A 24,952-nucleotide genomic window follows, 5' to 3' on the forward strand; every position below is an offset into this window, starting at 1 on the left:
CTTAAAATTTAATGAATGAGAGAATTTTTTTTTAAATATATGTAAAATTAACTTATGGAGCAAATTTTAAAATCAATTGGTTTAATTGTTATTCTCCTTTTAATTATTACAACATGTCAGACAATATAAGAATTTTATGTACGATAATATTTAAACAAAAATAGTTTTTTCATTAAAAAAATATATATAACATACCATTTGCTCCAAGCATATCAGCTAGCATTATAAACAAGAATATGTTAAATTTAACTTAACCAAAAAATTATAAAGTTTTGGATTTCAAGGACATTTGTTAATAATATATCAAGCTTATGAATCCTTATTAACATCATATTCTTAATTGTCACATATTACAATATTTTGACCTATGTAATATAAAAGAGATAAACTAAAAAATTATTGGAAAGATAAAATGACAAAAGGTTCAATCTAATAAAATTCATATCTTATATGAAAATACAAGATAATTACTATATGTCACTTAAAAATTTCATTCAATTAGGAAAGATAACTGAAATTCAGAAAACATATCCATAATTAGATTTACCATATTTATTTGATAATGCATTCTATATGAAGAAGAAGAAGTATCGTTTTCCTTTCTATAATTCATTTCCCTAATATGATTTGTGTTTCTTAGATGCATATTTCCATTTATGGCATTACTTCCAGGCCTAGACATTCTAGAACTATATTCATCTTTTGGAGGCAAATTGTTTTCCATGTGAGCAATAGATGTGGCTAAATTTAAAGGAGTTGTAGATGTTGAGGTAGGCGGAGACATACTTCTTCCATATTCACGAGGGGTACCATGAGTAATTGATCCCATATGACCTATAAATAAATTTAACCATATATATTATAATTAAATTTTATTTGATTCAAATTTTCAGATCTGCATAGAATTTAAAAAATTTATATTAGTAATAGGTGAGATTATATTTGAATGAATTATATGTTTATTGCACATTATTAATTCTTTCCAAAAAACTAAGGCAAATATAGCAAAGACGATTAATATCACTATAAAAAATTATTTCATAATATCAAGATTTTATTTATCTTATCTCAACAAATCAACAATAATATACACCCTCTTCATTACTATAAACTGCAGTCAATATATGTCAAATATTGTGCCAGTTTAGTTGTGGAATTAATTGATTATTTACACATTATTTTACAGAAAAGTGTAAAATAATGTACATTTAGATGACATACATGCTTATATTTGTCATGTGATTCATGAAAAGATTGAAACAATTCAATACACAGAGTTACCATAACCACTCTAATCATGGGAAAATAGTTAATTTCTAAATTACTAGATAGTCATAAAAAATGGGAAAAAATGGTGTTAGAATCAATATATGTATTGCTAAAAAATTATGAAGTCTAAATTTATATACAGTCCACAGGTCTAATAACACTTAAAAAAAAAAAAAATTCTATTATCATCACAGATATCTATACTCTGCAAGCATCTAAAGAAAATGGACTGAAAAATTAATTTTATGTTCACAATGTAAATGAGATGTGCAGCAATATGAGTCTATCAGGAATGAAAGTATTGGGGATTACTCAAGTCCCTTCAGGGGTGGTGGTGAAATTTATATCATTCTATCTCCTTGTGAGAAAAGTTAAGGCAGAAAAACTTCTTCAAGTGTAAAATAATTTATTTAACTCACATCTTTTATGTTTTATTTTTGTAGTACATTGCTCCTAGAAAAGGTAAAAAGCTATGAATTAAATAGCATTGACATTAACAATTGAAAGTTGCTATAAGATAATTTTAACTTTGTGATTAATAAAGCAGATAATTGACATTAAGGAAAAACTTCCATTCAGGCAGACAAAAAATAATAACAATAATAATAAAATGGCAGAAGGAAAAACTGAAAATGAATCAACTTAAATAATATTTTAAAAAAAAATAAAAATAACTGCCACTTTTGTAATTTTTTTTTTTACATTTATCTATTAACATTTTATTGATCTTTTTAAAAACTGGACTTATTAAGAAATAAACTATTAAAAAGGCATTTTTTGCCACAATAATATTTCCATACAGGAAATCTGTGCCATGTAAATCTGGTGAATAAGGCAAATTGTACTAAAATGTTGGGAAAATGAAATAACCTATTATTATAGTATCATTTAAATAATAAAATATTTGTATAATTAAAAATGGCAAATTGGGTCATATTTATTTTTTGTTTTCTGATTTATAGCCTGAATATTTTTCATGATTTGCATTTAACAAGAACAAATTCTGAATAAAATTTCTAATAACTAAATTTTATTCTTTCAATTATCATTTAAGTTAATCAAACTGATTGCTATTTTACTTCCTATTTGTCTCACATTGCTTGAAACAAAAATTTATATATTACAGCTTGATAAATAATAATAATAAACATCGTTCATAAAACATTTTTTTTTACTTCTTAGTTACTTTAAACTGGAAAACAATGAGCTTTAAAAAAAAGCCTTTACAAATTATAGAATTCTTAACTCATACGAAGATTTTTGATGCTCCTTGTATTTAAAAACATAAAATTTTTACCTTTATTAAAACACTAACCTTTTTCCTCATTTGATGATTCTAATCTACTGGAAGAATGGTGTGTATTTAAAGGACTTTGTCGTATGAGATTTCGTTCTTTTCGCATGTATTCTATTTCACGTTCTCTTGATTCTCCTTCTTCACGTTCTGCGTATCTTTCATGCTGATATATAATTTCACGTCTTCTAAACATGCTGCTGTCTTTTGATTCTTCTTCATCCGTATTATATCTTAAATAATAAATTAATTATGAGTGATAACAGCATTATTACAAAGTTCAAACATGTTCTCTTCAAAAGCAACTTTTTTTTTAATGAATTTGAAAAATTTTCACTTTTACACATCAAGATAGATAATTAACTAAAAAAAAATAAGACTTTCGAATTAACTTTTCTGTTTTAATGCAACACCACAGTAACGAACATATTAAATCAAGTTAGCTATGAAAATTTTTTCTATCAAGACTGATGGCAGAAAAATATTTAAACAATGAAGTTTTAATCTATCTTAAAAAACGGTTATTATACTTGGTCATGTTGAATTTCGATTTACTCAAACGCTGTCCAATAATCGAAAAGCAAATTCTCAATTCAAATTTAAGCCCACAAATTTTGGAATCAAAGGCTTTTAAAGCATCTTTTCCCATTAAAAAAAAGAACAATGAAGAATGGTAAGAATTTTTAGAGAATAAGTGAATTTTACAAAATTTATTGCTCTAAATAAATTCTTGAAGTGTCAAATTTTAATAAAATGTAGAGAACAGATATATTTGAAATAATTAAATGATATCATACATTTTAATCTCAGGCTATTTGTGACATGAAATATATATCTATGTTGTTAATACTTATTTCATTCAAAACACGCCTGATAATTTCAAGTTAAAATTTGCAACATCAAATGGGAAAAGGTTATTTCAAATTGTATAAAAAGTGAAAAACTAGACTTTTAGAAAGTATATTTAGTAAAAAAAGTCTAAAGAGTTACAAATGAAGAGTAATATATGAATATCATATAAATATAGAAGAAAATAAATCATAATAATCACACTTATAACAAAAAACACTAATAAGAGACATCTTGTATATAAAATAAATGAAAAATAATGGGAAAATAAAGTAGAACCTTGATTATTAAAACCTATATGATTCCATGCCCCTCTAAGCTGTGCTATACTAAATGAGTGAACTCTACATTTTTTTAAAATAAAATTAACACATTTTACAGAAAGGGTATCAACGTTGTTATTAGTGTTGAGGTTTTCAATGTAAAAGCTTGTAAAAAATCATTATTAACAGGCTATCAGGAAATTATTTGAAAATAAAATAAAAATTCAGTTTAATTCTTAAACATTTCAATGGCAAAGTAAAAAAATTCTATGCATTTTCATAAAGAAAAAAAAAGGGGGGGCACTCTAAACATGTTTTACATTTGAGGGCAGGTTATTCTTAAAAAACCACAGAGAAAATATTAAGTAAACTACAACAAAATTATAATAACATATAATAACATACACAAATCCTTTCATCAATGATTGATTTTTGAATAAGTTAAAATAGCACTTGTGGACTTTTTTTTACACTGCCAAATAAACAATTTTGTAAAACCTCATAAAAAGAAATCACAATTATGAACTGAGTTTTAAACTGTTTGAAATAATTACAATCATTATTAGTCCAGATAATAAAAAATTCATAATATACTAAACTTTAAAAATGAAATCAATAACTGTAAAAATATCCAGATAAAAAAATAAAATTGCAACATACTTTAAATTTTTGACCAGAAAGTAATGATTGCTTTGATATCAGTCCTGATGTAAAACATTCACAAAATGCTAACAATATATCCAAAAAACTAATAATATATATTTTTCTTTCCAACATTTTTGTACTAGTAAAATAGTTGAAAAATGCACATTAGTTCGCAATTAAACAACTTACCTAGAGGTAGAGTACGAGGAACTATTTGATGATACAGGCCTCATTGATTGGGAAATCAATTCAGGAGGATACTGATTAGGAGGATAAAGAGGAGCTCTAGGATGAGGAATCATGTTAGTGGGAGGAGGATAAGGCATTGAAGATGGGCGAAGCAATCCATAACGTTCCATATACATTGATTCTTCTAACCTACTGAAGTCAGTTGAGATTTAGTAAGAAATTTAGCACACATAGCATGTAACAAAGTTTGAATGTTACTTTTAGTTGGCTGTGAAAATTGAAACTAATTATTATTCTCCAAGATATACAAATGCTACAAATAAATCGAAAACTTTTTCTTAAAACTACAGATAATCATTTTTTTAAAAATTGTAGTTTTAAGTAAATGAACAACTTTTCTTATATTCGTTTTTTCCCAGGGCTGTTATACTTTTCTCCCTCAAAACTCTTTTTTTTTTAGATGTTAATTTTTTTAAAGAAAGACAGCGTGTAAACTTCAATTAAGTATTAATTAATCATAATTAAAACAAAAATTAACTGAAAAGTTATTTTATAAGTTCTTATGACCCTTTCAGATAGATATGCCGAAGGATATTAATAGTGCTGAGGATCACAACCCACCATTAAAAAAAAGTTAGATTTAGACAAAGCGTAGGGAAGTGCCTCAATAATATATCTGGAACTAAATAGGAAAAATATAACAAAACGATACACGGAGTTGAAACGCAGGAAATCTAATATCAATAAGCAATGTATTAAAAAAAAAAAAAAAATGACAAATGAATGCTAACTTTAAAATTTGTTCTTTTAACACTATGAATGCATTTCATGTACTACATATTAAGAATAGACTAATAAGATCGTATTGTCTCATTAACAACACATAAAATTGAGCAATATCTGTGCTAATAATAAAAGGGTATGTCTGGAGGTGCTTTTTCCTGTCTGTCGGTATTCTGCAGGCCAAAATATTTGACTGAAAGTTATTGAATTTTTACAAATAAACTTTGGAAAGTGGGAATATGCATTTACTAAACTCTAATTAAATAAAAACTAAGCAAATGTTTTTTTGGGAGGGGAGAGGGTTCCTTTGCAATAATTTGACAGTCGAATTGGTTAATGCCTCTTACCAAATTTCCACAGCACAGGAAATGAGAGGACATCCTACATTGACTAATTTAGCATGCATAAGGCTCATGGTGGATATTTGATGGAACTGGGACTCAAATCATGACTTTAGAGTCTCACAGCCAACATGCCATCCAATTCAATTAATTTTTAAATGATATTCAAATGATGCAATTTTCTCGCAACATACAGAGTAATATATTTTAGCAGGCGATTAACACATATCAAACCTTATTTATGTCCTTCATTCAAGTCATAAAGTTCAAAATCTAATAATTAATGTAGTTGAATCATACAATTTCCATATAATATGCACTGAATTTCAATAATAACAATAAAGAACACAAGAATTTTTAAAATATGGATACTAAACAGGAAAACAAATAATGGTTTAATATAATGTAAATAGTACATAAATTTAATACAAATAGTCATAAAGGACAATATTTTTACTTAAGTGTTTAACAGATAATGTTAAAGATTAGCATACAAGTGTATTAAATTTCTACAATTTAGAAATGTTTTTTAACACTTTTATGCAATGTTTTTTTTTATTATTATTATTATTTATTGGTGTCTCGATAGCTAAGATATTCTATATAAAGAACTAAAACCCAGTGAATATTCTTAAAATAAAGCTGATTTGAAACAATTTGTCTAAAATATGTACTGTAATGCATACCATTAATATGCATATTTTTTAATAAAAATGATCAATTCTTACATATTTACTGTAATAATGCAAGATAAATTTTATGTAATATAAAAAAATAATTACCATGAAAATGCAGGAAAATAAATTTAATTTTTAAAGCAACAGAATAGCGAGTTTTTATGCAAGAGTATAAAAGTAGTAAAATTCAATACCTATAAGACTGTGGTGGCATTCTAGATGACTGTAAAATAGAAGGATGGTACGCATAACCACTCATTGAACTTGGAGGGGGTGAAGGATTGTATCCTTGAGGTGGAGTGGGCCTGCGTTCTTCGGAATTTCTATATGGTTGAAAACCTCGTGACAAGCTGTGATCTTGCCTCAAACTAAAACAAAGCAAAAGAACAATTTATTGATTGAAATTTTAAAATTCTGAAAGAGTCATGTATAATCCAATATTGATTTTACAATAAAATGCAAGAGCAGCTTTTCATCAATATGTTAGCAGTGCATAAATATTGGCATAGATTCTCATAGTTTTCCGTTAGTGTAGCAGCTAATGGTAACTTTGGTGTTTTGACAGATTTCCAATAAGGTAGATTAGGCAGCTGATTAAGGCTATTATGTTAAGAGAGGGATGCAAACAGGTCAATTAAAAAAACTATTTCCATAATTGCCAAATAAATAATTTTGAAAAAAATTACAATTTTTATGAATGATAAAAAAAATCTGGATAATATTAACCTTTTATCAAATATAACTGACCATGTTCTCAAATGTTTCATTCACTTTATTACAATATTTATAAAATCAATCATATTACTAAAACCAAACTACCTGCTTCAATAATATTGTTTACAAATGTAGACACCAGGTAATTTGCAGCCATAATAAATAATTTTATTAAAAAAAAATACAGCAACAAAATCACAAAAAGTAATTTTTTTTAAATACTAACCTAAAATAAATTAATAACATTGGACCTAGGACCATAAAATACCCAAATCTATTACTGAGCAATTTTAAGTTATGAATCAGAAATTTTCAGATACATGGTTGTTGTTTTTGTAGAATGTAGCATGCATGTTGGTTGTTGTACAATTAAAGGAAAAGGGGCACTTTCTGTGTACTTTTTTAGTCAAATCAGCAGAAAAGTATCAATGAATCAATTTGTAACAAAGCAGAAAAGTCAAATAATTCAACTAATACCGAGTCAAATTTTTCCTTCAATTTTTTTTCTGCTATAAAATATATGAAATCAGTAATTTAACTCATTTATTTGAAATGAGCATGTTTCAGAGAATAGTACTCGCACACATACTGTTCATAATTCACAAGAGAGTAGTATATAAAAAAAACGCACTTGCTGTTTGTAAATAAACAGATTTTGCCATCTTTTGCAAAGGTTAAATCTCTCATTTAACTCTGCTTCTATATATACAAAAGGAAACAAAACACACAAAGAATAATTAAGATTTAATACAGAGAAATTTGGTTCAATACAATTAATTACTGAATTTTGATAAAATATTTCATGCAAATATGGTTTCTTTAGTAATTTGTGTTATAACTATATTACTGAGAAGTAGGTATCATCAAAACGTTCACAATGCAAATATTTAATTTAAAAGTCATTAGTAAAGCTCATTGCCACTTCATACTGATATAAAGACAGGTTTACATTAAGTCAGTTATAAGATCCCAGTAAGATCATACATGTGTGGACAGGAGACTCATGTGCTAAAAGAACAGATAATAGCTAGGGATTGTCTCAAAGGGACAATTACTTACTGATCTACAAATTTTTTACATGTGTAATCTTACAATAATCTTGTAACCAGTTTAACTTAAGTAAAAAAAAAACTACTTAATAGCCAGCTAATATTGTAACAATGACGTGAAATGGCAGCTTTTGTTATCAAAAGAAAAAAGTGATTCTGTAAGTGAGGTAAAAACTCTTTGTGAAGGTAAATACACATCAGTAAGCACACACAAATTAAAAAGATAAATAATGAATGGAATATATTCAATGTTCTGTATAATTTAAAAAACCTTATTGATGTAAAATATACATATTCAAGTTTTTGATTTAAAAAAAAATAGTTAATTGATAAAGATTCATTATATACCTAGGTGGCAAATTAGGTGGTCCTAAATGCTTATTTCCTGAAGTCATATCACTTCGCTTATCATTTGACGAACTTATTAACTTGGAATTCTCCATCTTTAGACTCACTGGTTCAACAATACTTCCATTTCGATGAGTGTTTGAATAACGTCCCAAATCTAAAGCCTAAAAAGATAGGAGAAATATAATAAGAAAAAACTGAACAAACAAAATTCAAAGTAATAAATATTTAAAATCTAACATGAATTCAATAAGCACATTAAAACATTAGCATATTAAGCACCCTTTATTCATGTGACAGCAATTGTCATCAAGTATAAATGTTACCACCAAATGATTATCATAATTAATTCAACAACTGCTAAAATGTGACTTATAGTTAAAGATAATATACTCTGAAATAATGGGAAAATCCATATGATATTACCAGTAAAATAGTCCTCAATAAAACCCTGGGATGTTTAAAAACAAATGGCAAATATTGTTTCCACTCTATTAATTGATATTCTTCTGAGGATGAAAATCCAAAATTTAAAATGAAAATTGTTCCAAATGCATTCAAAGCAAATTTTTTTAATAACCATTGGATGTGAAGTAGTACATATTACAGGTACATTCGCTGACATAATACCACGTTTCTCAAAAAATGAGTATCTAATTGAAAAATAAGCCTTAAAATGATTTTTCAGGGTGTTTGTAATATAAATCTTCATTATGATCATCAACTTACGGTTACCATAATTATTGCAAAATGACCAGTCAAAGAGCAAATATACCAAACATGCTCACTCGGTAAGTAACTAACATGACTGACAAATTAGAACCATCAACATTCAATGAATTTTTAAAAGAAAAATCTCCATCTTTCAGTAAGATAAGAGAAGAAGATACCGCTATTCAGTCAAGATTATTTAAAGATTTCCAGTTTAAGAATTTTACAGCTTTCTATTAAGAAAAGTGGTTGGATCAAATGGACTGAAAATGGTGCTAATTTCCATCATTAGGTGGACAAGGAAAATGTTAAAATAAATAAATGTGGATTATATTGGGAACCATTTTTCCGTGAGTTGGAAAAAAATAATCTGTGAATAAATTGTTGACAGAAAAGCAAAATGTTAATAACAGTCCTATACAGCGGCTGTTATTTAAACATTTATCCTTGATTTAGCAACTCAGTCAGATAAAATGTCAGAACAATTCAAAGTATCATAACACTTGATGAATGTGCTTCATGCAGTAAAATAAGCTGAGAATTTTTCCAGTGAATAAATATATATTCATGAAAAAATAAGACATTTCCTGTAACTTAAGCCTTTAGATATTGTTTGGAGCAAAAATTAATATAAAACTGGATATTATTTTTGGTTACATCAGATTAGGTTCGGTTAGTCGTATTAACATCTCATCTAAAAGCAATACTTGTGCTATTTTGGGATGGACCTTGTAATTTTGAACTCAGGTTAGATGGCACGGACAACTGAGTTGGCACCACCTTTTAACTTCCACATCACACCATCGGGAGGGCATTTGGTGTAGACGGATTTAGCATGCACCAGAACCGCTAACATGGCGATTCTTTGATGGAAGCGGATCTCGAACCTGGAACCCTCCAGTACTGGGCTCGAGATCTTACCACCAGGCCACTGCCGTCCTAGGCGTTTACTTTTGGAGAAACATAGTAGTCACACAGAAACTTCTACTGATTGTTACCTTGAATTATCACTAACTGCAGTGTCCTGAATACAGACATCCTATACCATTAGTGAATGATGATTGAACATAGCAAATTGCATTCCGATTAGCTAGGAAAAAAAATATTCAGTGGCTCAGCTTACCTTCCCATGTGAGCTTTGTGATGGCGTAACGGATGGTGATGGAGATCCATGTCCAGGCGGGTTGGGATTATGACTGTTCATGTACATCGGCATTGGAGGATGCTGACGATTGTGGATGGATTGTTGGTTGGATGAAGGAGTGGATGCTGGAGAAATAGGAGATAAATCTTTTTCTGCGAAGAAAAGTACAACAGAAAATTATTATTTATCAGATAAATTTAATTCTTTAATAAACAAGAGTACCATTGCATATGTGTTTCATTTAAACTTATTTATAATTTTTTTAAAGTTGAGCTTAGAGTTTATTTTTCAGCTAAATGCTGCAATAAAGTTAGTTATATGCCAGACTTAATAAATAAACATTTGAAGACATCGACATACAAAATTATCAGTATTAGTAAGGATTACTCAGAATCTGTTCCAACTTCATAAAGTTTTCTTAAAGCATTCAGAAACTGAAGTGGAATGCATTTATTCATTCCATTATCTCTAAAGATGTAAAGAAAAAACGCGTTTTTTAAAAATATTTTTTAATTAGTGATGAATCGACATACATAAATCAGAGGGAGGGTCTCCCCAAAACTATCTCTAATAAACTTGTCAGAATGCCTTGCATTGCACTGGCGTACAATAGTTATACAATATTACTTTTACAATACTTATACAATAATACTTTTGGCGTGAATTTAGCATTTTTACTGAATCTATCGTGTCATTCATTTCGAGTTATTTGGCGATTAATCGCTGGCATGCATTAATAGTATTGGAAAATTGAATTTGAGCTTAGACATATTTTTCTCTACCGATTAAAATAAAAACTTGACACAAAACTGCATTTGTAGCAACAAAATTCTACACCAAATTTGATATATTTAAGTCATTCTGTTTTTAAAGTATCGCGTTTACATGTTTCTGAAAGTGCAGACCGACAGACAGTCAACCCTTTGTTAGTTTTGTCTCAAACTTTGATTGGTGTACATTATAATGTGTATACCGGATAATGTTAAATGTGTGTACTGAATTTTATCTATCTAGCACCTTCGTTTTATAATTATAATGTTAACTTATATTCGAACAGTCGGACAGACAGGCTTCATCTCAACGGATTATACACAATTTTTTATAGATATCCACAAATTTGGTATAAAGAGCATACACTCATTTTGAAACCGTCTAGTTCAAAGCATTTTTTAGTTGTCTTTATCACAGATAGACGAACCGTTTCCAAAAATGTGTTTTTCGAACTCGGGCAGATCTAAAACGAAGAGATTCATCAAAGTCTCGAGTTCGTATATATATATATATACTACATTTCATGTTATATTAACCTTTTACCCTACAGCTGCAAATAATGAGTCAGAGGACAATATATTGAAGTGATGGTGATAAACCAACACAAATATTCACCTGCAATGGGATCAACTGCTTGCTTTGCCAGTTTTCTGAGAGCAGCAGCAAAACTTGAAGTTCGTGTGGCATTGAGTGCTGGATTAATGCTGTTCGTAAATGGAGAGAATCCAGCAGCTGCATGAGGACCGCTTTGGTGAACTGGAGACATGACATTACGAACTGCAGATTTTGATACACCGTAGGGTGCTGGAACTGATAAATGCGAGGACGAAGGCTTCAGACCATGAGGAATACCTAGGAAAAAAATAATAAAGATATAATTTTATTAAATTATATCTTTCTAATATAATTAAAGATTATAACTAGAAGCCCTTTTCAGTGTGAAAAATTAGTGTTTAAAAGAAATGAATTCAATGAATTTTTTATATCAACTATAGTCATTATTTTCAAAAGTTAGCAAAGTTTAACATTATATTAACACATGAAAATCAGAGAATTTAATATTCAATGTTCAATATTTAATAATTTGAACATTGAATATGAATGAATTTAATCTTATATTCAATATTTAATATTCAAGTTTCGAATTCTTAACAAACAAACATATCCTATGATATTGTACCATAATTACGTATTGGAAATATAGTACGATACTAAAGCGTACTTTTTATTAGTAAAGAATTAAACGCTTTGTTTATTTTGAAACTCCGCATACCAAACAGTCCATGATATCATATAGCATTTTAAGTTGAATGTCTACATATTAATAAAACATTGTGCCTATGTGTGGGTAATTTTTATATGAATTCAGTTTTAGTTTAATCTTGATGAGATTTTACATATGAAATGAAATGTAATTTGGTAAATCTGGTTGTTTTAAAGCTAGAGAAACACCATTGTTGATTGGACACTGAACTTACTTTTGAACTTCTCAAAATTCAAAAGTAAATTCACTAAAAGTTAAGAAAGATTCTGATGGTTTTTCTGCTATATCTTCTGAAAACATTATTTTACAAAATTGATTTTTACACCATCTTAAAAATTAGCTTCTTATTGGAGCCAATTTCATTTCCGTACAATTTGTCTCCAAATTTAAATAAATTTTTAAAATTGAATCTTATATATACTACTTCTAAGAAATTTTTTATTGTTGTGATGATATTCAATCTAATTTTGTAGTTTTATGAAATGATTCAATCACGTGTTTGGCTAAGACTAATAATAATTTATTGCTTTATTTGGATTTAATTAAGTAGAAGGATTTTCATTTCATAGAATATATATGTATATATAATTTTCGTATGCAGTAAATTGAAGTAAATGCATTTTATCTAATTTGAATATTTCAGTCTTATAAAATAACAATAAGTGAAATTTTATATAAATACATTCAATATTATAAATTTAACCAGTAGAGGAAGCCAATATTCTGGCAGAACAAGCTGTTGTCAAAGTCGTCTATGTTTCAGAAAAATAATATTAATTAATACTTTTTTTTATAATACAGTTCAGTTATTAGTCTCTCAAAACATTTTGACAAACAAAAAGCTAACAAACACTATATGTCCAGCTAACAAGACTATTTGTAAAAATATATTATTACAATTATGTGTTTATGTTTTTTCATATACATTTTTAAAGAAGTATTTCATATTTGAGGAGAAAAAATATATGACAAATATTAAACAATGGCGATGTTTTTCATCAGAATTGCCGAAACTTTTGAAAACCAGAAATGATTTGATTATTTTTAAATTATTATTATTATTATTATTTATTTTTTTGAATCTTAATTACAAGCAAAAATTAATCTGAAATACTAAAATTTAATCAATATCTCTGCAAATTTAAATGTTTTAACTTCATTACGAACATTTAATCGTATATGAAAATTAAATATAATACGTAAGATGAAAAATACGTAATACGAAAAATAATCCACAAGTATTTGGATATAATCTAATATTGCTGCAATTGACCATCTTACTGTACTACGCATTAGACAAAAAAAAAAAAAAAAAAAAAACATTTAAAGTTCAATAAATATAAGAAATACTTAAACGATACTATTCAGAATTGAATTGTCATTTCAAAGATAGATGGGTGTGTGATTGCCTGTTTCCAAACATTTAAGAATGTCTCATTCAAGATTTCTGTTTCCACAGTAATTACCGACTGATTCGCTGGTATAACGTTTGGTTTGGCAGCTACCAGAAGGGCTACTTTGGTACAGACTTTGACATTTTAAATCGTAGCAATTTACTAAGTATCAAATTTTAGATGGATATGGTAAAACAAACTTTGGGTGATTTTTAATTGAATCTTTACAATAGATTTTGTTAATACAACAGAATAAAATGTTCTTGCTTTTTGGTAACATTTAGCCGCGAAAGAATATAGAGACCAAACAAGGCAGCATTTTATAAATAAATTATAAACAATCAATATCTTTACAATGGATTTTGTTACTATAACAGAATAAAATGTTTTTGCTTTTTGGTAATATTCAGCAGCGAAGGAATATAGAGATTATACAAGGCAGCATTTTATAAATAAATTATAAACAAGTTCAGAATGAAATAATGATATTTTGATAATGAACTTAAATATATATTCGGCTTCTAATCTCTAATAATAAATTAAAATCAGTTTTAAACAGATGTTTCATATAAATAATAATAAAGATTTGAGTATGCTTTTCTTTAATGTTCAAAGAAATCCGAGTGAATATTAATTTTTTTTTTAATAACCTTTTGCATTTAACGTTCCGATTTTCAAAAAAAGCGTCAAAATGACAATGTTATGTCCCAAAAGTTTAAACTCACGATAAAACATAGTAATCTGCATTTGAAATTATAATTATTCAACAATTACAAATCAATCAAATTTATATTCAGGTTCCTTCTCTCTTATCTCCATTACCTCGCATCAACAAATAAATAAATATTCCATAATTCGAATCAAATTTCACTTACACACAAATTAGTATATAAAGATATATTAAGCGACTACAAACAATTCCAGATGACGTTAAAAATTTTCATCAAGTTTTCGCCTGAAATACTCCAATAACAAAAAATACAAAGTTAAAACATTGACTAAACTTCATAGCACCTTGAACCTGAAATTACCATGGTTCAACAACTGCAAACCAACAAAGTATTAACTCAGATTCTCCCTATCTCTTCCCCCTCTATCGACAATAAATTAAAAATCGGTGCCAAGCGTTACACAACTCTAGCCAAATGTTTCATACAACAACAACAAAAAAGTAAGCAAATATTTTTTTCGTGGATGCAATGGGATGACGAATGCTCTCAGCAAAAATCCCAGTCGCGAGGCCCTAAAGCGAAACGTTACATCGCTGCGCTTTTCCCGCAGAAAATGTCAAGAAGAACGCGAATGATTAACGATACGTGCATCCTGTAAGCGGTTCAGTTGATGGGCGACCTGTACGGCATTCATTATCTTTCAGCAAATATAAAGGAAAGGAGAGGAAGACGAGCTTAAAAGACCATAATTCTTAGCGGAACAGATTGAAGGCGATTGCGATCAGAGCGCAATGCCTCCTCCACCTCCAGCGAAAGCGGTTGGGTGCTTCGATAAGTATGTTAAGAGGATCAACGGGCTAACATTGAGACAAACAAAGATGGTGAAGACTTCATCTGCTGCTCACCACCGTTGGTTCGGAGATGAACGAGGTTTCTCTTCAACAGAAATTCATCAGAGGTCTTTTATAAAAAAAATCGAAAAATTAAAGTGCATGCAACGTCAGAAGTTTAAATTAAGTTTTCCGCTAAACGAAATTCAGTTTAGTTACATTAAACATGTCTGCTTTGATTCCATACTGAAGTTGACATATCGAGGCCATAACACATTTGGTCTGAATATATAAACTTCAGGCTTGTTTATATATTTAAAGTGGGCTAATAGAGCCGCAGCCCAGGATGCCATTAAGACACAGATGTACAAAAATGTATTCATTATAATTTTGAATATGTCAAAAGCATGAATATGATTAGATCTTGTAATTAGGTAGCCACTAATTTTGTTGTCTTGTAAAAACACACATATCAGATCAAAAAAAAAAAAAAAAAAAAAAAAAAAAATCGGGCAGGAACTACCAAAGAGAAAATTCTAAACTGTAAGTGCAATAGAAGTTGCAATAAAATAGGAAAGCTAGTTTACAAACTCCTATTTTGAAAACGTACCAATTTGCACATTTGTAAGGTATTAAATAAGAAAATGTTTTTTTTCCTCAACTATTTTATTCGACAAGGTTTTTTTTTTTTTTATTAGCCCATGGAATGATTCAATTGTTCTCAGACGGCCTAGGTAAAAGCCAATGAGTTTGGATTCTGTCGAAATTGTGAACAATAAAAGGGCGATGTCTGTAACGCACTCACTTTTTTCACTTTCTGTAATGCAATTTAGCTTTAATGTTTAAGGTCTACTTAATTTAATACTTATATAAAGAAGAAGAAATAGGTTTGATAAGATATATGAAAGGTAAGATGTAAAGTATAGCATATAAGATTAATGCTATAACGCCACTTGGAACTCTAGGATAAGAGTTTTTCAGTACCTCTGGAATTCTAACCGTTTACTTCTTGTTTTAGAGCACCACGAGGGCTATGCTTTTTATTGGACGTCGCAATTTCGAACCACAGTCAGATGACAACACCCGAGACAGCACATATTTTTCAAATTTCCAAATCAAACTAAAGACATTTGAACTGAGATGGAAGATCTTTAAAAAAGTGAGGTTCCGACTTTGGAAAAGAAGAGCAGTACCAGATTCGAAATCTGATTTCACTAAAAATCCATGTATGTGGACATGCTGCATGTTGTAATTTCACGGCGAAGATCACGCGTCCTCTAGTTGGAGTAATGTGGAGAGCAGATGCTGGCTTAGGTGCCAAGGTCATCATTAAATCATAGCTTAAAATTACACGTGAATATATTTTGATACCTTCAATTAGTCATGTTCCATTTGCTGATACTTGTTTCGACCTCTTATAAAATTAAAAAAATGTATCCAACAATCGTGTAATGGTTTCCACTAATATTTCAATGAGTTAGAATGAGTATTCTCAAACTGCATGCCATGATTTTTTTCGGTGGATAAGCACAAAGAGAAGATTAGCAAAATTTCAATTAGCACAAAGAGAGGATTTAAAAAATGTTCCCTATTAGGGACATGAAAAGTCTGATAGTTTTTTCATAAAAGTTTTCAACATTAGTAGGATTTTTTACAGATATTTATACAATTAAAGTAGGCATATCAACAGTAAGGCATTCTTCCAAGAATATGTTCTGAATTAATTTAAAATGCTTGCAATGGAATCGAACTGAATCTTTTACAATTAATCTAATACTAAATATTCTTTTTTTTTTTGATAGAAGAATCAAGGTTAACAAATAAGTCAAGAATAACAACTGAATAAACATTTAGGCTTTTTAAAAGACGGGTTAAATTTTTTCCCTTAAATTAAAGCACAGATATTCGCAAGTATAAGCACATCTAGAAAAAGCAAATGTATGGAAGTAAAGTTCCAAATGACACAATGTTGCGTTTTAACACTAATCACGGAAACCACCAGGTCATTCCAATTTCTACCTCCATCCAAGGAAAAGCTGTTGAACTCTGTAACAAACTTGAATTATCAAAGAGCAATTCAAGACCATCATAGGTCGCCAAATTTGATTAGAAGTAACAAAATTGATAATAAAATTAGCATTAAACAATCAATTGATGATGAGTTTTGGCTTTTGAATATCTGCGTGAAAAATTACAATTAGATAACATAAATCAAGACATTACAGCCCGCTTTCAACAGTTGATAACCAAAGATAATTTGTAATTAACGTGACATTTCTTACGCCAAAACTATCATAATCATGAAGATTAAATCTATATTTTGAAGACTTTTCTAAAATCCACTCTTCCTCCTTGAAATTGCTATTTTGGCCAAAAAAAGTGCCCACTTCCACTCCACCGAAGATAAATATGATTAAAAAAAAAAAAAAAAAAAAAAAAAAAAACATTATTTTGGCAAACGCGAAATTCAACATATCTCAATATGCTTTTTTCTTAACTAACTTTCTCACAAAAACAGTCTAGATGAATCAGATGCAGTGAAAATTTTCGCCATGTTATAACTCAAGTATTACACTTGTGGCTTGTAATTAGTATTCAAACTAACATGAAAGCTAATCACATTTTGCACGACTTCAAATTAATTTTGAAGCTCCTCAATAACTGTCAAGATTTTATAACAAGAAAAACTTTCGATAAGAATAAGATCATAAAAGCATATGTAAAAAAAAAAAAAAAAAAAAAAAAAAAAAAGCAATCAAAATTAAGTACAATTTGACATGAAAATCAAATTTAAACAGACATTTTCATAAGGAATTATTTCCATATTTGGAAGCACAGAAAACCTTAAATTATTTCGGTGGAAGGGCAGGCCGGGTAACAAATAAACCGGACAGGCCGGAGTTTTATAAATGCTCATTTCCTATCCCACCATATCAATAAAGACACTGTCAATTACCCCTTATTCATTTTTCCCCCCAGAAATTTTAGAGCAGTTCAACATTTCACAAATGTCTATAATATATTGTACTCACTATATTTCAGAACCGTATTAGAGAAAAAGGAAGTTCAAGAAATATTATGCCTATTTTTGTTACAAATTTTAATGTTTAAATTAAATGTAAGAAACATAAAATTTATATTGTACTATATGCATGCATACATTAAAAAAAATAATTAAACATTAATGCAAAATGAAAGGCTTGGTTCTATTAAAATTTATTTAACTGTTTACTGATAAATGAACAGTAAAATAAGCTTAAAGAAATAAGTTAAAGAGATAAATGACAAAGATAAATGTAATGAAAAAAGTCAAAATTAACAATCTTAATTTTTTTAAACAAGTCTAAAGTCATGGTAATATAAATTATTCCGTTTACCAACATGGATATTTTTTTTAAGTCGAATAACACGAAGACGGATAGATAATGAAGTTATTAAACTTGTTTCTTTAATGAAAATAGAGCAAGAAGAGATATAGTGAAATCGATTATTTTTGCCATTTCACCTCTTTTTTTATATTATAGTTTTAAAAATAAACCTGTATTTCTATAAAAACTGATTTTTTTAAAGTTTTCTTTTTCATCAATCAATAGAGACCCCGTTTATTTGCTCCCTGATAGCCTTTAACATGCTTGCCATATGCCCTATTAGTTTCAGAAAATTCTGATTTAAATCAATTAGGCGTTAAAAAAGCAAACTGTTTTTAACATTTGGTTGATCAACATATTGATTCGATTTTTCAGAAAACCAGTTTCTTGTAATGTTTTCGCAGTTATAAATAACCGTAAGAATGTTTTCCTTGCCGGACGGGAATGGTCAGAGGCTTTTTCTGGGAGCTTCGACCTGATTTTGCCATTCTCAAAGGTAACGAAGGGTAACTCTTCCAAGATAAACGATCCTGCAAACCTGCCCTAAATATTTTTATTGAACTAGATCATTAGAAACGGATATTTTTATATTAAACTGAACCTTCAGCTGGTCAAATAATTGATAAAGATTCTCTGATATCCTGATTTGGTCCGATCATTAAATTTGAACTAAGTAGAAAAGAGAGGACAACATTGCGCAATAGTTTATCAGGAAAGCGGCACGTTTGTTTATTCATGGTGATTCATTTTGTATCTTTCCATCTATTTTTCATGCAATTTCTAATTATATCGGAAATCCTTATCATTCACTTTGATCAACAATAACCGTACTCACCTTTCACATACATTTATTCATCACCACGGACGAGTTAACTCATTATTTATTTGATTTATAAATAACATTATTGGTAATAATTCAGTTAGAGGAAAACTCTGTCATGCACTGTTAGACCCAGTAAAAGGTTCTGAATGTGATCATAATATGTTTAAAATACGAGAACATTCAAAAGATTTTAATTTTTAAACTCTAATGAGTTGCCTTTGGCGACCAGTGGTTCGACCAGAATACTATTAGCATCATATTAACGGCTCAGTTATTGATGATGGGGGCTGCGTCAAGATTTTATTTAGCAATATTTCTTGAAAATGGAGGGCAGGGGGAGGTGAGTTTTTCCGAGTTAAGCAACGAAGGAAGTAAAATAAATAAATAATAATAAAATCTGAAAAACGCACTCGGAGGGGGTGGAGGAAGGCGGAGAATAAAATTTTCAATTTCTGGACAAACACTTTTTCAAATCACGGTAAGATCACGATTTTTAATCGAAAACACATCATCTTCGCCAATTTTACGTATAATTCCATGAAATTTTTTCTAGAGATTTTGTTAAATCACAACGTAAATTTTTCTGACTGGTCTTTTTGGGCGATCTTTAGTTTTTGAATTATTTTTAAAATTTACTTGTTTCTCCACTAGGAACGACTTAACCTGTCTGAATAAATTCAACATAGCCAATTTATTATAAGTATACACTACTTCATTAGCTATACGAGATTCCATTTTGAATTTAAATGACTTAACCCTCTGACCACGTAATTTTTAAAAATCACTAATTAGATTAATTCAGACAAAGTGAACTGATACTGTATATTACACGATAGTAATGTGATATAATAAAAATCCGTAACTGTAAAAAACAAACACTCTAAATTGCGAAAAACGCAAGATGCAATAAAAAAAATGGACCGATTGTCAAGCCGCGGAAATCGCGGGATAAGCAGCTAGAGGGTTAAGAGGAACTTTATAAATTAAGCAATATAAACTCTGCATATGAAATAGGAATTCTTTAAGATGTACGTACACACTAGAAGATTTTTTTAAAAATTTTAACTTTAAAAATCCAGTTTTTTTCACAGGAGGTCATAAATATATGTTTAAACTCATTTCAGTGAGAAAAAAACCATATTACACTAATTATTAATTAATTAAATAATATTTAATGAGCTAATTAACCTATTTTTTGGAACATGATATCTTAAATTCTAATTTGTACAGACACACAATTCTTGTTGGAAATTATGCCTAATATTAGTCTTTATGTTGTCTGTATCAATCAAGTTATAAAAATATTTAGTTTTTTAATAAACAATTTTTTCATCAACGATGAATAGAAAAAGCGAGATTTTTTCTGCAATTTTAACTTTTAAACAGCTATTAAAAATTTATTTCTATAAATATAACTTTGATGGAGGCACAAAACATTCGCTATTTCATACAGATTATTTTGATATATAAATAACTGTATTTGGTTCATTTCTTCTTGAGTTATGATTGTTTGAAAGAAGCAACATAGTGGAAAAATATCATTCTTCATAAAATGTTTTAAAAACACTGTAACTAGAGTTTTTAATGAAGTCACCTCAAGAAAAATAATTATAACTCGAGAAAAATTTCGAATATTGACAACATCTTGGTATCGTTTAAAAGCTAAAGGATCAGAGAACATTATTAAACAATAAAAAAATATTCGATATTTTGAACGATTTTCGAAATTTCAAGTGTGTACATACACCTTAAATTGTTTTAGCTATTGTATTTTAACTTTAAAACGTGTAGATATGTGTACTAAGTCATTTATTTGCGATATAATCATTAGTAGCTTTATACATAATGTCATCCTGAAATGGCATTGTTAATAAATTTGATCGACATTTAGTGAGAGCGATAGTGAACTGGCATTTCACGCACGCGCTGCATGTCTTAATCATTTGCTTAAATAAATTATATTAAGAGAACAGTTCTAGAAATTCAGGTGAATAAAATTTCACTGCATTACCTCAACTTTTTTAACCGAGATTCTTCACAACAGATTCTTCTTTATGCAGCGATGGAAAAAAAATATGGAAATTATACCAAAAGAAAAATATTATTTAATTTCTTTTTTTAAGCAGAGAGGGTTATAGGTAAAAAGTTCGTGAAACATCGAGTTTTAACACTCATTTCAACATTAAAATTTATCGTTGGAAATAATAGGAAAATTTAATATCTAGATAAAAAAAAAAAAAAAAGGAAATGGCACTAATGGTTTAATAATAGTTTTGAGTAGATCATCTATGAGATAAGGATTTTTGAAATTTCAATTTTCTGAAACCTTTTTCATTCATACAAAAAGTCAAATACAAGCATTTTATAGTCTTTGAATAGAAAAACAAGTATATTTGACTTGCCAAATTTAAATGAATTTTTAAAAGTTTACTTTAAAAGCAAACATTTTTCCTGACATTCATGTTTTCCAGAACTTATTCAAAGCATTTTTACTAAACAATATAAAAAGAAACTTTTAATATGAAAATCACGAACATAAAAAAGGGATGTTTTGGTTTCAGTGAAATATATACTGATTTCAGCTAAGATTCGCAATTATTTATTTTTAACGGAATTTTTATTCATAAACGAATATTTTATAAATAATTTCAGTAATTTATGTAAGAGAACTAAAATAAATAAATTCTTTACAAGTTGTTTCATGGCAATGCATGAAGTTCGGAAGGAAAGAAAACAGCGTCTTTGAAAGACAAGGTTAAGATACTAAAGAAGTGGAAAACAGCAAAGATAACGTGATGTAAGTTTCGGACAAGTATTCTTTTATTTCATACAGAAGCAGTTCATCAAAGAAGATTTTTAAAATTTTTGCAATTGCTTTTTCTTCTAAAAGTTTAGCGCTGTAATTTTTCAGATTACAATTCTGATACGATCCAATGGTAATTTCAAAGACTATTTTCTGGTAGGAAGGGGTACATTTTTTATTCCATTGTAATATACATATTCATAATGCATGACACTATTTTCATTACAGCAATCTTCCATTCCCACTGATTTTCAATTTTTTTCGAAAACTTATTTTTAAATACAGCCAATTTACACAGCATGCAAATAATAATACTAATAAATTATTTAATAATAAATTGTCATAGCATGACGAAAAATATTGAATTCGTAATGGAAAGTGAACTAAAATTCCGCATTGTATCATTATTTATTTAGCAAATAGCTCATTTAAAAAAAATGATGGATTAAAGTAAAAAATTGTACCATGAAGAATTCTTCTGTCCAAGACAGCTTCTCCTATATTTATGACCATAAAACTAAATTGCAAAATTAAATGTAATTTCAGTTTGTATTTCGGTTTACAGTATCTAAGCTAACAATGAAGGAAAATGTAAACGTATGTGTGAAAAGGGGGGCTCTACTGGATAGATCGTCTGTTCCAGAACTACCAAATTTGAAGCAACTATACTTGGATAAGAGCAAGTGCACAACTTGGAGCAATATTTTAAAATTTTAATTAATTAATAATAAAGCGATATTTTGACACTTTTCTGCGATAACTTCAAAAAATATTGTTACTCCAAAATTATTTCTATACCTAATAAAATTCAAAAAAATATACCAATTCTTTGCGATGATGGTAATTTCATTTTAGTAGAGTGTTTTCGATAATTAAAAAAAATTAAACAATTTTTATGCAAAATTTGTTGTAATGGCTTTGCATAATTACAGAAAAATTCAAAACTTTTTAATTGTTTAATCAAATATTTAAACGCTTCTTTTTTTTTCTTTCCGAAATTAAAAAGGTAATGATTAAAATTCTGTTTACATTATCAGGCTACCATTGTGGCGATCAAATGATTCGCTAGCAGCACTGGTTATGTTTGATTTCAATTAATTCTTTTATAAACAACTAGATACTTATAGTTTCTTCAGCAAAATATATTGAAATTTCAAACTGATACAGGAATTTAAGTAGCATTATTTTACTATTACTGTCAACACATATATCTTTTTAAAGAAATGAAGTGAAATGTCAACATTGAACGAAAACTGCAATTATTGTCATTGTCTAACATTTAATACCCAATAAAGTACATATTCATAACTTGAACTTCTGTGTTTTATGAAATATTTTCATGATTATTTTGAATCAATATCGAAATATATAAATTCGTCTAATGACCAATCAGTTTATACAAATGTAGTAGAGGAGACCCTGTATTATATCCAGATTAGGGCAATCTTAAACTTTTGATAATGAATTTTAAAAATCTTTTTCTCTTTATTTTCTACTTTGATGTTTTCCCCCAAATGATTTTTAAATCAGTGGATGGAATGATATTCAAATAACACCCATCCACCCCACCCCCCCCAAAAAAGGACTTTCGCTAGAATTATTTAAACAAATTTTTAAAAATTAACGAGGTTCATGCGTTCCATTAGTAATAAAAGGGTTAATTTGTGCCACGTGAATAATCAAGTCTGCAGCGAAAAATAATAAAAGTCATGGCAAAATACCATATTTATGCCCCCCTCTCTGTTCTTGCTTCGCTTTGAAATATTTTAATAATTAAACATTTCACTGCGTGTTAACTTTTCGTAAATACTTTTTATTTACATTGGATTTCATCTAATGTCCTTCTCTTCTCTTCACAAGCAGGTGACTTGCATTAAAATTTAGAATATATGGCGACTTAAGTAAAATCGCAGCCTTAGAACATCAAAAGTCAACAACACTGCCCCCCCCCAAGGAAAACTTTGACAGAAATTCCTATTAAAAAAAAAAAAATCCCCAAAAAACCAGAAGAATTTTTATATTCAAACAAAAACGATGGCCAAAACCACTTTCTTCAAAATACTTTTCGAAGACAAAAAGTAATCATAAGGAAAATGAAAACTAATCTCGGCAGGCTCTAACTCAACGTAAACCCAGAAATCAAAGCAAACTATTCATTCAAAAGATAGACATAGAACACTGTGGAAAAGAGTGAGTGAGAAGGAGGGGGGGGGGGGGGAGAAGAAAAGAAAAGAAAGAAATCTCCACTCGCGTGAGAAAGGTATACATTAATGGAAAACGTTTTCTTTCTTTTTCGCTGGTTGCTTACGTTCCGTGCTCGGCAGAGCATGCAGTGAGCACCACGGTCATTATGCCCGTCCTATGTTACAGAAAGACTAAGAAAGTCGACAAAAATAACATTTCCTATTTTCTTAGGAGAAGATTTTCATCAACCGTGACAATGCTTTTAAACTGGAGTTTTTCCACAGGTTTCCAGTTTTTCTAGTCGGGCGAGATAAGGTTTAGAGGATGGTTCATTTATTTCAATGTTTTTCGAATGCGAGTTGATGGCATCAATTTTGTCACTTAGAAGGGATGCACTTGAACTGCATTAAACTCCCTCCTAACACCTCCTCTGCCGTACCAAAATCATCTTTGCAGTACAATATATTACTTTTAAAGAGGACACTGAATAACAAAACGAAAAAAAAAAAAAAAAAGCGTAGAACATGTTACAGTTAATCCTTTTAATACCAGTTTTTTTCTTTTCAAA

The 24,952-nt window shown here is 28.8% G+C and overlaps 1 protein-coding gene across 2 annotated transcripts in view; it reads right to left on the reverse strand.

Annotated features, from left to right (window-relative positions):
• The window catches only part of LOC129972643 (uncharacterized), a 138,974-nt gene that overhangs the window by 15,371 nt on the left and 98,651 nt on the right, over positions 1–24,952 (reverse strand). Inside the window, exons 3-9 of one of the 2 annotated variants that reach the window (XM_056086855.1) lie at positions 11,663–11,899; positions 10,256–10,428; positions 8,422–8,585; positions 6,505–6,678; positions 4,510–4,698; positions 2,585–2,796; positions 548–834 (exon numbers count right to left, since the gene is read on the reverse strand). In XM_056086855.1, the coding sequence (XP_055942830.1) occupies positions 548–834; positions 2,585–2,796; positions 4,510–4,698; positions 6,505–6,678; positions 8,422–8,585; positions 10,256–10,428; positions 11,663–11,899 (1,436 nt within the window). Of the gene's footprint in view, positions 1–547; positions 835–2,584; positions 2,797–4,509; positions 4,702–6,504; positions 6,679–8,421; positions 8,586–10,255; positions 10,429–11,662; positions 11,900–24,952 lie in introns of both variants that reach the window. The other variant, XM_056086854.1, reaches the window with a different exon arrangement.

The sequence above is a fragment of the Argiope bruennichi genome, chromosome 6 (assembly GCF_947563725.1).
Source record: "Argiope bruennichi chromosome 6, qqArgBrue1.1, whole genome shotgun sequence".
Lineage (NCBI taxonomy): Eukaryota > Metazoa > Arthropoda > Arachnida > Araneae > Araneidae > Argiope > Argiope bruennichi.